This window comes from Corvus brachyrhynchos, unplaced genomic scaffold (genome assembly GCF_000691975.1).
Source record: "Corvus brachyrhynchos isolate BGI_N302 unplaced genomic scaffold, ASM69197v1 scaffold115, whole genome shotgun sequence".
NCBI classification, from domain to species: Eukaryota; Metazoa; Chordata; class Aves; order Passeriformes; family Corvidae; genus Corvus; species Corvus brachyrhynchos.
In genome coordinates, this window is record NW_008239553.1 from 19,458,051 (window position 1) to 19,473,119 (window position 15,069).

At 39.5% G+C, this 15,069-nt stretch overlaps 1 protein-coding gene across 16 annotated transcripts in view; it reads left to right on the plus strand.

The window, feature by feature from the left end:
- Positions 1 to 10,629, plus strand: part of NUBPL (nucleotide binding protein like) — an 88,167-nt gene extending 77,538 nt beyond the window's left edge. For 13 of the 16 annotated variants that reach the window (XM_017742205.1, XM_017742208.1, XM_017742202.1 and 10 more), the window contains one exon: positions 10,399 to 10,629. In XM_017742205.1, coding sequence (XP_017597694.1) covers positions 10,399 to 10,599 — 201 coding nt within the window. In that variant the 3' untranslated portion in view covers positions 10,600 to 10,629. Of the gene's footprint in view, positions 1 to 5,551; positions 7,120 to 10,398 lie in introns of those variants that run through there. The other 3 variants (XM_017742217.1, XM_017742215.1, XM_017742216.1) reach the window with 1 other exon arrangement.
- The last annotated feature ends 4,440 nt before the right edge of the window (positions 10,630 to 15,069 follow it).

Here is a 15,069-nt window from a genome sequence, read left to right on the forward strand (position 1 = left end):
TGGCAGACTGGATTTTTTAATACCTTGGTAGAACAGACAGGTTATCTGTGACTGTTGAACACCAAACTCCCACCTGTCTTAAGGTCAAAGAAGCAGCTCAAACAAGTACAAAATACATTCACTATATCAGTGTGTCCATTCACATCCTGTATATACAGGTGAAGGATTTTGAGTCCAGTAAATTGCACACTGATCTATAAGGGAGGAGAAAAAGCCCAGTCAGGTGGAGAGCAGGGACACAAGGCATCAGCAGTCTGATAGAAGAGAGCAAAGTAAGTCTGGTTAATAATCCCTTTTAAATTAAACCAGAACATTACAAACCTTGCTGTGGTGTCATGCAAAGAGACATCTCAGATTTGTATTCAGAACCACTTTTTCTGTAGAATTCTTATGAAACGGTGATATTTAAGTAGGGTAAAAACATACAGTCTTTTAAAGATTGCAAGAAGTAGTTGGAGAAAAATAGAAGTACTGGTATCAAATAGTCATAGAATCCTATTTTGTGGTTTAGTTGTCGTCAATAATTCTGTTTAATGAGTGGTCAGTCCAGGGGTTGATATTTTTAAAAGAAAAGCAAACCCCAAAGAAGGCTGCATGGTATGATTTATAATACGCCTTTTTCATCAAGGCTTCCTTTGAATGATCACAGTAACATTTGGTACGTACAGGTTCAAATCCTTCATTCAGGGTGTAGATAGTACAGTGCATCATCAGATCCTCATTTATGGTTCTGTCTGCTGAAGAAAATGACGAGTGTAGGATAGTCTGTTTGAAGGATGTTACTATACTGCATTTGATTTTCACTGTTCTACTTACCCATGTTTTTTGGGCAGGATGTCTTTTTAGATGTCTGTAATGGCACCTTAGGGATAGCAGTATTACCCAGCTGGGGCTCCCTCCAAGAATGGCTGTTAAAACTGCTGAAATACAGGATTGATAGGAAATTTCCCATGAGCAGTAAGGAATTTTCTTTGAGATTTTAGTTTCATAAATCCAGTTTACTTACCCATCTCCCCCATTTCATGTTACAATGTATGGATTGACTTTTATTGGCTCATTAAGTTTCCCTTTCTGACCTGAGACTTCATTGTAATTTGGCAAGAGTTGCCAGTACATGCAAAGAAGACTCTTAGGGTAGAACTGCCCAGAGGAGGACAGAGTGAGATAGGCTCTGGACCTCTTGTAGCAGCCAAGAATTTCTCTGGTTTGACACGAAGCTTTTATCTGAAGTAGACTCAATTAAAGCTGCATTTATCATCACACTTTCTTCTGAGTTGACCACAGTAAAATACAGATACTGGAGCGCAGCTTCAGTCATGCACTGAAGGCTGGAGTTGTGTCAAAGTAACAAGCAATTTCCATGGAAATTAAAGCTATTTAAAAATCTGATGGAACTGGCAAATGGAATGTGGTTGCGCAGAGAGTGCTAAGAACAAAAGTTATCAGTGACTGGCTGGCTATGATTATGTTCATGTAGATGGTAGCTACATCTAGTATTTGTCCTTGTTATAGTCACTATTTGATCAGTTGCTCATGGTTGCTAGTTTCCTTCAGCAATTAATAAATTACAAGCCCTAACAGGTCAGCTGAGCACATTTAAATTCTTTTTCCTTCTTTACAGGTATATTAGCATCCACAGCATTTGATATTCCAGACAGTCTGGGCTTGCACAGATTCTCCTTTGGATTGCTGGACTGGATAAAGCATCTTAATAGTCTTGGAGTCTTGTAATTACAAACAGACATTAGAAACCATATCAGTACTGGGATTTATATCCAATGGTGTATGAGGCCTACAACTGCGTGAGGGGATTAGTGTGTGTTTCTGAGTTGCTGGTCTGAAGTTGTTTGTATGCAGTGGTTTGGGTGAAGAAAGATGTGATGTCAGCTCCTACCTGCTTTGACTTTGTTGCTTGTAAGTTGTGTTCTTTGTGTGGCTGTTGCACCAGATACTGGCAACCACTGTAGTGAGCTGTTGGCAGGCTAAGATCTGTGCTTCAGTGGAAAGCAAACCAGCAGGTCAGGCCAAACCAATCCAATCCATGAGAACAGGGCAGAGTTGGCCATGACCTGTACAGTCTGCAGTAATCTTAGCAATGATGCATGCTTCCCTCAGGGGTAAGATTTTTAGGGAGAATGAAATGCCGTAACTGAAGGCTCATATTTCCCTAGGATTCCTGTAGGGCTTAATTAGATCAGCTAGTAAAAAGTCTTGCAGTTTAAATCTACCCCACATCTATTAGCCCATGATAATACAAATTCATTACAGAGTAATGAATGTTCTGGTTATTTAGGCTAAGCAGGACTTTTCACTCCATTTCCTGGTGAACTTCATTACAGGTTCTCTGTTTCCTACTCCACCACATCCACTGTCATCAGTCACTTCATCATCAGCTGTGCCCTTGAGGTCTTAAGAACTGTGCCTTTCTGGCACTGTTTGTACCAGTGTTGGAGACCTGAGCAGTTTCTCATGTGGCTGTTTCCCAGCTTTTGTTTTGACTCTATGAACATCACCTTCAACTTCTACCTCTGCCTGTCCCAGTGCTGCTCTCAGACTCCATCTAGGCAGTGTTTGTAATAAACAAGTCTGGTCTGATTTTAGGGCATTCTGTCTTCCTGTGCACTTCATCCTCATGAAGTGGGGAGAATGAAAACTGATATGTAGTTGTTTTAAATATAAAGTAGTCCATCAACAAAAAACTGGTTTTCAGAAAGTCTATAAACCATTTGTTTAGGGCTTTCAAACATAAAGGGAATAACTGACCCGAGAAATTTGCTTTTATCCTATTAAAATGAAAAAGGATATGAGTGATGAATAAGAACTCATCCTTTACTCTTCCTCTGCTGGTTTTCCACCCAGAAAGGAAATAGTAAACCCTGTTGATTTTCAGTTGCAACCCAACTTCTTTTGCTTAGTAATGATGGATTAAACAGCTGAACTGAGCTGTGCTCTCTGTATACAGATGCCATATTGAGAAGATGATGAGTACGAGACAGTATTCAATATGTGTAGGGTTGTTTTTATATAGTGCATATTGACAGTTACCAAGATTCCATTTAGACCTTTCAGGTATGTTGGCTGATAGGTCCTCGCTCATAGCTAAATGATTTGTTCAAAGATAGGAATCCAAGGCTCGAAACGGTTGGTTTTTGCCAAAGCCAGGTGACTGGTCGAGTTCTGTAAGGACATGTGGAGATACTGCTCTGTTCAACAGACAAAGTAGTTGTCCAGGAAAACAAAAAACCCAAAGCTTAGCAGGCAAGACCAGTTGCTGAGAAAACTGTCTAGGTAATGCTGGCATGCTGGCTACAAAGAACTGCACCAGGAACTTCCTGTTGCAAAGTGGCAGATCAGCTTCGTGGCAAATGAGAGTCAGTGTACATTTGGAAACTCTGTTGCTCAGACCCTCATTAACAGCATTTTGCAGGAAAAAAAAATCGTAAGTTTATTGGGATCTTGACATAGGGTAACATTTATACAGTCAAGTCTGTTTATGGTGAATTTATAATTCTGTGTACAATTTGGTCAACTCTGGAGCAGGCAAACAGCCTGGACACTCTTTAGAAGGGGCCAGGTTTTGTATGCAGGTTGTTAATTGACTCATTAAAATGCATTAATTGATCTGTGCAAAGTGGGAGCTGCCTGTGGGACTGTTCAAGAGAGTTTGAAATTCCCACCTGGAGCGGTCCTACACCAATTAGTCAAATACTTGACTGCAAAGGCAGCTTGACTTCAGTCAATCGCTTTATTTCAAGTTAGTACATTATATTGTCTAGGCAAGTGGTTAGTTGGGGACCACGCAGGACATTAATGGCTGAGTGAAGTGAGTGTTGCACACAGGCTGTTACCCAAGTGCACTGCAACTGTAGCCATAGAAGTTTGAAATTCATGTTTGTGAGTTAAGTTCTAAATTCATTCTATCATTCTTGCCACAAAGTCATGCATGTGAGAGGAAGCAGTTCGATCTTGGTGTCTGCATTCCTTACAAACTCAGAAAATTTTGTGGCTTTAGTTTTCAGGGGATGTGAGCACTGAGACTATGAGGTGTAGAGGGCGGGAGTGCCAGAAAATAAAACCCTACAAGTTGGGAGCAATCCCTAAAAAAGAGAAGACCTGAGCAGTGCGTGGCTCTGCAGAAGGCTGACACCTCTTTCAGACCAGTGACAGTGGGTGCTGGTGGCCCTGGTGTGACAGACATTTTCTTCCTGCTCCTCAAGCTCCGGCCTCTGGCATGTGTCAGTTTGTTTGCTGTTTTAAAAGGCTCATCAGGGATACAAGGATTAATTAATTGTTAGAGCCTCTCTCGTGCAGGAGAGAGGAAAAATCGGTGCAGTAGGGATTATTGTGGGGGTTTGTTTGAGTAAAACAGGGAAGGTTGTCAATGTGGACTTTGTATGGAGACTTACTGGAGAAGATGGAGCAGGTTGGTTACGATCGAACAGAGTAGGAGCAGAGGAGCAAGCGCAGTTGGGGGACTTTGCTGTGTACTAGACAGACACAGAATGTGGTGCACCAGCTGGAAACTGAAATATGACAAATTCAAGTTACAGATAAGGTGTACATTTTTAACAATGGAAGTAATCAACGTCTGGAACAATGTGCAGTGTGTATATACATACACACAAAACCACTATTTTAATTAAACATTCTTATATCAATCTTTGAGATTTTTAAAAGATGTTCTATTTTGACGACAGGTTGTTGAACTTGGTACAGGAATAATTTGGTTTAATTTTGTGGTTCGTTCTGTGTTGGACTTTATGCAGTGTTTTGATATAAGTCCCTTGACATTAGGTTTGTTAATACTTGATGTTGGACTGATCATGGTCCTAGCTGTGTCACGGTTTTTAGAGTTGTTAACATAAGTATGCTTACTTGGGTTGCTCTCCATAGTCCTGCAGTTCTGTGCTATTGTGCTCTCCAGCTCAAGGTGTCTGACCAGATGTCACAGTTTGGTGTGAAAGAGTTCACCTGTTGGATTCTAGTGTTGCAGAATTAGTTCTTTCCAATACCCACTTCAGTCTTTTGGAAAGATGTCTTTTTTTGAAAATACTTTAAATGTCTGAATAGGAAATTCCATAGTGATAGTCTAGTCTGTAACGCATTGTCTCAAAAAATTTTTTTTGGAATGCTGTTGTTTTCTCTGATTCTCTATCCTGTGCACGGAGCATCTCGGTTGTCAGGATGAGGGAAGTTTATAATTAATAGTACCTGTGGGACTAAAGAGTCTGTGTCCTCCTCATCACTTCTCCTCCGGAAAACTATTGACTCTGCTTGTTGTTAAAGACCAATTGTTCAGTCAAGTTCTATTCTTAAAGTAATACCCAAGTTAAATTTAACACACTCCCTCCCCACCAATATTTTATACAATGCTTGTGCTTATTGTGTGTATTAATGCATTATTTTTCCTGAATGCAGGCTAAATTGAACCCATTTATTTAAACATCTTTGGTTTTCTCTTTGTGTGTAAAAGAACAAATACCTAATAGATTGTGAAATATTCCTTTTTGTAGAAAATGGAAGGTGCTCAATATATGTTTCTGTTTTGCAGGCTAAAGCCTATCTAAAGATAGCTATGGAAATAGTAAGAAGACTACCAGTAGCTCCTGCTTGAAGCATTTGCCACTGAAACTTACCAAAAAAGTGATCTTTGATGCAGCCAATGCAGAAGAGTCCTGCTACCTAATTATGTGGAGGCAATATGTTAATTCTAAGAACTTCTTTAGGAATTAATTTACCAGAGGTTAAATTATGATTGTGATAATTACTGTTTTTCACATTATTGTTTGGCCATGTCCAAATGGATTCAAGTATACAAATGATGATAGACAGTATTTGACTGCTGAATTGTAACATCATCAAGCAAGAAGGGATGAAGTACATTTTTTTCATGTGCCCTATTTTAAAGTCAAGAATGAAAAACAGCTTCTCCATGCAAGGAGAACAATGAGAGGTATGCCAAGGCATAAATCCTGCTTGAAAAATTAAATTTTCAATAGTCTAATTACTTTCAATTTTTGTTTGGCTTTTTACATGGTTAACTATCAAACTGACTTTAAGTTCTGCAAGATTTTAAGAAGCAAAATCAGTTGTGTAACTGCTGTACTTTTGTGTGTCCACCTGAAAAGAAAATTTAAAAATTCCACATATGCTCTGAAGAGTTCTTGTGATGGATGATGAGCAAATTCATTCATTATCGGATAAAGTTCGATCGCAAGGCAATTCACAGTTTAGCGGAGAATGGATTACGTGACCCCAAGGCTTATTTCTCATCTGTTTTACATTATAATGAACCCAGACAGAAGACAAGGTAACAGACGTCTTCACTGAAAACCAGATGTTTTGCCTGCGCTCAGTTTGCCAGGGAATGCAAATATTCAAGATAAATTAAATTTATGATTGCATATTCCTGCTACACTGCAGCAACTTGGAATTTGAATATAAAGATGTATTTTTGAAGTAAAGAAATATTTGGTCTTCAAACTGTGGCCGCCTGGTTTGTTTTTTCATTGCCTGTGATCTTTATTTTTGTGTTAGTGTGTGGAAGTGAAAGATTATGCCTTTAGGGAATGAGTTTTCATTTACAGTTAGATCTTTGAGTTGACATTTAGGCTTTTCCATCTACATAGTCAAGTATGGGTATCTTAAACATACACTGTGAATACCATACAGTGAATTTAGACATCCTAGGGAGTTCTGCTCTTGACCTCTGAGGGACCAGGGTTTTCCCTGTATTCCAAGTACTTAATCAGAATTTTGGATGTAGTTTTTTCTTATTGAAGTGATACAACATAAAAAATTGGTATACATTTACATTAAAAATATTTAAATAATATATACCCAGAGTTTACATGAAAAATCTAGACAAAAGTGATGATTTGAATTTCAAACTTAGGTGATTTTGTAAATATGTAAATTATATAGTCTGAAAATGTTGATTTTTTGCTTCGTCAATCTCTGAACCTCCTTCCCTGCACCCTTCCCCATGAGATCTCATATCAGCGGTCAACTTTTTCAATAGTGCATTGTTGTAGTCTGTAGAATTGACAAAATACTCACTTCCTTTCAGTTGTCTGATATATTTTACAAAAATTAAAGCTGGCTTAGTGTTCTGCCCTTTCATACTTCATTGGTAACTTTTTTTTTAAATTAAGTTTTGTCTCTGCATATTTATTAGCTTTGCTTTACATAGCAAAATTGTTGATATACATGTCTGTAAGTAATCCTGTGGTCGTTTTGGCACAGTATAATCTTACATTTCAGTAGAAAAACTGGGATTTCTGGCTGGTTTTTAGCAAAAGACAGTGATATAATCTGAATGTTAGTGTTTGTAATTTTCATTCTTTTAAAAAGTTTTTGAATGTCTGACATCCAGATCCTATTGAGACTGGGTGAACAGTCGGTATGCAGATAGACGGTTGTTTGTCTTCCCTTTTGTTTCATTATTTCTTGGGTTAGTTGAAGGATGAAATTTGCTTTCAAGTGTTCTTCTATTTTTGCTCCTTTTTACCTTTTCCCCCCCTTTTAATTAAGTACTGTGGTTTTGCTCTGTTGAATCTTTCAGCTGCAGAATTATTTTGATGCCTTTATCAAGAAACAATGATAATGTACTTGATTTGATTGCAAATTGTCAGTCATTTATAATGGTTAAGCATAGTTTCTACACCAGTCTGAAAATTCATATTTAGTTAATAGTTTTGTGGTAGGATTACACAATGTACTTGATTTGATTGCAAATTGTCAGTCATTTTAAATATATATGTAATTGTATAGAATTGGCAGGACGTTTCTGTGTTTAAGGATACCAACAGTCAACCCAAATTTAAGCTGAGAACATATTTGCTTTATTTCCCTCATTCTTATGAGTGAAAAACTGTTTCCCAGACTTTCTGCAAAGTAAATGAAGGGCACTGACAGTGTTATTGCTTCTTAATGTTACTGAAACACGTATTAATATTTTTTTATTATACACTACACTGTTAAATACTTATTAATGAATTCTAGTCAACATACTACATTTGAAGTTGTATTCATAAAATCGTTGATGTAAGTTGTTGGATGGGAGGGCTGGTTGGATCAGGTGGAGGTTTAGCAGGAGAAGGTGGTATTTAACTGTAGTTTATGAATATAGATTATAGGCTTGACACACAGTGCCGTTTGCTCTTTTCAGCTTCAGTATTTTACTTTAATCTCATTGATATTTCCTAGTGTACTAGTATGTTTTTGTTCTAAAAATGCTAATCCTAACAAGAGGGCCTGGCTTTCCCAAGCTGTACGAGTAGATGTTCTTTGCTCAGGAGCTAGGGAGGCTTACTGCAGAATTACTGTGCTCGTGGGTTACCAGAACAGAACTACCAAAGTTTGTAGCACTGTGAGTTCAGTTAAGCACTGAAAAATCCCACAGAGGAGGAAAGAGAAAGAAAGAGGAGGGCTAGGGAGGCACAGGACCAAACAGCCAGGAATGGGGACAGAGGCAATTGTCAGTCCCAGTTTACCTCCTGTGTAGGTTAACAGCAAGACTCCCAAGATCCTTTTGCATTACTGTCAGATGTAGCTTTGCTTTCACAACATGACCCTTTGTATAGTGACTACAGTTCTTGTGTTTGCAGGTAATTCCTGCAGTTTCTTGGGTGAGGAGCCAATGGGCTGTGTCCTAACACAGTACATTCCTTGGCTTTCAGAAGTTTTTGATTTTAATGAAAATGAAACTGAAAGAAGGTATAGAATTGTTTATGCTAGTGAAGTATTTTGCTATGATCTTCTTACTGCTATGTTCAGCTAATGAATTGTTCAACCTTTGAGACTATGGCAATACTTAAGATGCTAAAGTCTTCACAACAAAAAAAATTGTTATTTGAAGTTATGAGAAAGAAGTAGTTTGCAGGTCAGTTTTTGCCTACTAATTCAATTAGAGTTCAAACTACAATCCATTTTAGTTGCTCTGATTGGTGATCATGGTTATGAATTAATAGGAGACATGGCAGGAGCAGGTCATTTCAGTGTATTAACAAAACACCTCTTGTAATTCTGGACTTACTTCAAACAGTTGGACTCACTTGGATCCAGTTCTGCAGGTGAAACCCCCTATAATATCTTTCCCATAGAAAGACTGGGTTTCACCTTGACCAACTCAAACTCCCCTGTTGGGTTTTGCCTGCTTGTGGTGGATGCAGTGGGTGCTGATTAGAAAAGCTTTGATCTGAGGCAGCTGCTGTATGCTGCTTTGTTGGTAAACTGTGTTCAGGCTATTAATGGGCGCCCTAATGTAAACCAAAGGCTGCAATCAAGGGGGTGAAACAGGGAGTAAAGAAGGGGTGAATCTTATGCCAGTGGGAACATCTCCAGGTTCCAGAGAACCTGCCATCACAGGGCTTGCGGGTGCAGGAATGTACTTGGGAGAGGAGCAGCAAGAAAGAAAAACTTCTGTTGCTTAGGTGAAAGATTAAAGAGCTGTGAGAGGCTCTGTGGGCTACAGAATTGATTTGCAAAGGTTAAAGCACTGAAGGTGCCATGTGACAATTTACATTTTGGTACTTATGTGCAAAGCTTCTTTCAGAGCATCCCCAGCCCTGAGACTGACACATGAGCTCAGTACCCAACTACTCAAGTCACAGGAACTGCTCCTGTCCTTCCAGATACTGGTGGGGGTAGGATGCTTATTTTTCTACATTGTTTGCAGTAGTTGTCCAAGGTGCAAGAAGCTTGTTCTACACCTGGCTTTGGTTAAGAAGATTCAAATCCATAGCTCCTAAACTTTGGAGAGGTCTTCAGTCACCTGGCACAGTCTTTGCTCAGGACCATCATGGAATGTTCATCACTCCTGATAAAGCTGTATCGCTTGTGAAAGAAATAAAGAACATAGACTTAATCACAGCTAATTTTTTTTTTTTTTTTGGCTTAATGGCTTGGACTGGGCTTTGCTTCTTGTTCCCACCCTTACTGATGGCATTTACCTGATGATGCTATGAATAAAATTATTAGGCTAATTCTTAGGCTAATGCCTGGCATTTTAGCTGCTTACAGATTTGAGGTAAAGCTCTGGGGTTTTGTTTTTGGATTTTGATACCCGTGCGTCAGTTTATTTTCTCATGTCCACATCTGGGCCTATATTGTTGCTGTCATTTTTATTTAACAGAAATACTTCCTGGTGGAGATGGCTGGGGGAAAGCCTCCTGCTTAAGAGTAGTTGACCATAAGAAGAATCTGAATTGCTGATTTAGTTTCAGAATTGACTTATAATGGCAGGAGTTACAGTGATAATTATGTTTTACTCTGGCAGCATTTCAGCCAAGGCACTGGTATGTCAGCCACATATCACAACGTAGCAAAAGAAAAAATTAATTCCCAAAGTAGTTTTCAGCCTAAATTTAAGACTTGCCTTTTTATTTTTTTTTGCAGGCTCTGTTTTACATTATAAAGATATTAAAGTCTGAAGAAAAAGTATATTCAAAGGTCTGTATTTTTCCATTATCTTTGTGTATTCAGAGAGGATGGATGTTTTTCAGCAATAAGAGGATGGGCACAGCCTGTCCTTCCTTACGCACCTATTTGTCTCAGTTTCTCCATTTGTATGAGTCTGGATCTGAATACCTACTTTAATCAATGCAAATAAAGGACTTTTCCTAGGGAGTGTGTGAGTCTTCGAACAAGCTGGGGGGGGAGGGGGGGAAGAACATCTTAACATTGTTTTGAGGGCTTACAGGTTTATTTGAAGTGTTTTCCCTCATACCACTGGGATTTTCTAAAATTTGTGTTTTCATTGAGAGAAAGGCAGGAGATTCCCCTCACTTGCCTAACCTATGTATGCTGCCTGTTCCTAAACAAGGTCTGTTTTAAAAATACAAACTTCTGGTTGCTTTTTCTGAAAAGTGTTAGCTTATGACTTTCTAATGATTCTTATAAGTACTTTTTACTTTTAGGGACTATTTTTTTTCCCCCAAATGAATATGGAAGAAATGCTATAATGTATTTTTAAAGCCCAGTTTGACTGCTATTTAGGAGGAATAAACAGAGTGAGAAAGTATCTTATTTAGCCAAACCCACATTCTGTAGATGTAATTTTGGAGTGTTTGTTTGCTGTGTAAATGTTGCAAATATTTTTTTATCTGATTAAGGGAAAGTGCTAAGTGAAGTTCAGGAGCCTGAACTCTCTCCTGCTCAGCAGCAGGCATTTGAGGGTGATGTGAGTCGAGTCTGTAGCTGGTCAGACAGGCAAGGATGAGTTTCCACATTGGCTTACTTGCTGAATTGGGAAGTTTCTACATGTCTCTTTTTAGAGGAGGAATTTCCATATAAACGGGCTTTTGTCTGTGGTACCTTGAGGCCTGTAATTAATTACATTTCAGATAGAGTCAGGAGGTTTTGGGTTTGCACTCTGCGGTTCCCCCTGCAGGATAATGGGGCCCAATGGAGGAGTTAGTTTTTAAAACAAGTGTTAAAAGGCTGAGCAAATACACCTCATAAGCATCTAGGCTTTGAAACCAACCCCAGATTTGTTCATGATGCCAGCACTACTGGCATCTCTTTTGTATTGCCTTAATATCCTAAGCTTTTAGAAAGCCTGTGAGTTGTGGCTTGTTAGCACTTTTTTATAAATACATTTCTTATTAACACACACAGTGCTACTTCACTTTTGGCTTAATTTCTTGACACTATAAATAAACCTCTTTTTGTAAAGCAGTTTTCCTTGCCTATTGGTAATGCATCCAAAAAGTTATTCCTCTAGAGAAAGAAACGACAGGGCTGTTTGATGCTGAATACCTTCTTCGCTGTAGGGTTAATATAGGAAATTGTAGTCACTCTCTCAGTGAATTGTTGATTTTGTTGCCCTGATGGGCTATACATCTACATTAAAACAAAATGAAACTGCAGATGAAATGCCTGTTAATTATTTAGAGGTTGCAGCTCTTGAACACTGAAAACAGTACACCCTAGAGTAATTTATCTAAAATATTTCAATTTATAGATCTTTGAAATATGTTTTTCTAAGAAAGTAATAATATTTAAGATGTTTGAACAAGCTCTTTGCTGTTGATATGGATTGCTTTCCATTGCCTGAAAAGGTCTGCATTTTCACAAAGAATATGACTCAGAGAAGTTATGTATTATTCCCCATCAGTGCCTGTCTACAGAATCCGGAGTATGAATCTGCAGTAGCAGGTGACAGGAGGGAACAGAGATGACGTACCAATGTTTGCCTGGAATGACCTCATGCCAGGAAGCAATAGGAATTTGTTCGGCATAGCAAAAATACAAGCAGAGTTGCCTTTTTAGGGAAGGCAGATGGGTCAGGCAAAGCAGGGATTTTTTATAGCTGATAAATGTGACTGGCATATGAAAGGAAATAAAACATTATACTCTCAGAAATAAAATGGGAAATGCATCTTTCCCACTTCTGCCAGAAAAGTACAGCCATATGACCTGGGGTGCCTGTCACCCTGGGGATGTGTTGGTCCTGGTGCTTCAAAGAGGTGACAGGACTCAGCAGAGTATCAGGAGCCCTCATTTATGACACAATTTCTGCAATTTAGGGAAGCAACTGAAAAATGTATTTACAAGTGAATAGTTGAAAACAGCTGATACAGAATGTTCCTTGAGGAACGGGATGTCTCAGTTCTTGGTCAGTCTGTTTCACATCAGATAACATGCCATCCCAGGGTGGTCCTTTATCAAAGGTAGCATTTTAGCTGTCATTGACCACAGGAGCTGAAGTTAAATGCAATACAAAGATATATAATCTCTGCAAAGTGCTCCTCACACTTGGGCAATACCAAGTGTCAGGAAAATTTATTGAATTATGAAATTATTATACCTGAGCTTAATATGCAGTAACTTAAAGTTTCATTCTATTCCAGTCATTTTTTTTTCTATAAGAGAGGTTTCACATTTCTATTTCCAGCACTTTACTACTGTTGGTTCCTCAGATAAAGATAAAAAGATTTATGTACAAGGGCTCCTTGAGGGAATTTCATTCTTTGGCATAAGATTATATCATCTTCTTTAAAACAAAATGGTCAATGATAGGGTTGTTCTTTATTTTGTGTTTAGTTTTTAAGAACTACAGTTACCAGAAGGAAAGATACCAATTGGACATAATTTTGGATAGTCAGATTGGAACTCTTCTAACAAGTTGCTCATCATACCTTGAGAATATAAACCCACAAGCAACATGAATCTCTTTTTCTGTGTGGGTATGAATTTCTTTATTTAACCTTACTGCCATTGGCATGGAAAAAATAAGGAACTATAGCAGATAAAACACATTCCTTAAAATTGAAAACCACATGAGTTAGTGGTCATGGTTAAGGATCATGCAAATAGACCTGTTGAACCCAGGTTCTGGATGCAGCATGTTCTTGTGCTGGGCCTGGAAGAGTCAGCAGGATTCAAACAGCAGTTTTTGCCTCTTAAGTGAACTCCAAACTCATTCTGTGATTTGCTGTTGAGAAAAGTCACACCCTGAACTGTGTCAGCATTGAACCTTTAGACTGTAGGTTTGCATGTCCCTAACACAGGAAGTGACTCACTGAAGTGTTTGTTCTTCGCATTGCTGTCTACTCTCCCTGGGAAAACAGGGATCTATTTACTCCATAGTGTGTTGGTGCTTCTCATCAGACTGTATGATGTCCCTGCCAGGGCCGGCTCTGGTCAGTGTTTGTTATTTGCTGCTGTTCTGTTTGTAAAAGGACAGTTGCTCTGTGTAATACTTGGGAACTGTGTTCATGTTCTGCACCTGGAGCAGACCTTGCAGTTGTTACAGGCTCTGCTCTCTGCTCTGATTTGCTTTGCATTTGAGTAATGCTGCATTATTTGCAGGCAAAGCATGACCCTGTGATTGTAAAGTGTTACTGTTCCCAAGGTAAAATCCTGCACTGAGAATGACCTCTGGAAATGACACCTTAACCCTTGTGTCTCTACCGCTTTGGAAAGGAGCTCTGCATGGGTGCTGGGAGAGTGTGGCAGAGCTGTCCACTCTAATTAAGGACTTATTTGGGCCTGTTGGGACACAGAGATAGCTAAGGGTCAACAAAAAGGTATGAGGAAATAGCCTGCCATGTTATATTCGAACATGAAACAGGAGAGAAAATATAATGGAAGGCTTGTGACTCAGGAAAAGGACAGGGAGAGATCACTCACTGGTTACAGTAATGGGCAAAACAGACTCAGCCTGGGGAAATTAGTTTAATTTAGTATCAATCAAATCAGCATAGGATGATGAGAAATACACCCAGATCTTAAAACACTTTTCATTCATCCATCCCTTCCACCTGGGGTCAAACTTCCCTCCTGAATTCTTTACCTTATCCCCAGCAGCAGCGCAGGATGACTGGGAATGGGAGCTCCAGTCAGTTCATCACGTTGTCTCTGTTGCTCTTTCCTTGTAAGGAGGAGGATTGCGCACACTCTTCACCTGCTCCAGCAGGAGATAGTAATCCACAAACTTCTCCAAAGTGAATCCTTCCCACGAGCTGCAACTTTCCATGAACTCCTCCAGTAGGGGTCCCTTCCATGTGGTGTAGTCCATCAGGAACAGACTGCTCCAGTGTGGGTCCTCCAGGGCACCACAGGTCCTGCCAGGAGCTTCCTCCAGCATGGGCTTCCCATAGGGTCACCTGCTCCTTCATGGGGTCCTCCATGGGTTGCAGGTGGCTCTCTGCTCCACCCTGGATGTCCATGGGCTGCTGGGGCACAGCTGCCTCACCACGGTCTTCACCATGGGCTGCAGGGGAAACTCTGCTGTGGTACCTGGAGCATCTCCTGCCCCTCCTTCTTCACTGACCTTGGTGTCTTCAGAGTTGTTCCTCTCACATATCCTCCTTTCTTCTCTGGCTGCAGTTTGCTTCCACCCAGTAACTCTTTTTTCCCCTTCTTAAATACATTATCCCAGAGATGCTACCACTGTTGCTGACAGCTTGGCAATGGCCAGAAGCAGGTCCATCTTGGAGTCAGTACCTCTGCTGATTTCCAGTGGGGTTCAACTGCAAAAATAGAAGGAGTACACATTTTATTGATGTCTGTTTAAGTAACTCTAAGTTTTGAATAAACCTTTACTATTCTAATGTGCACTTG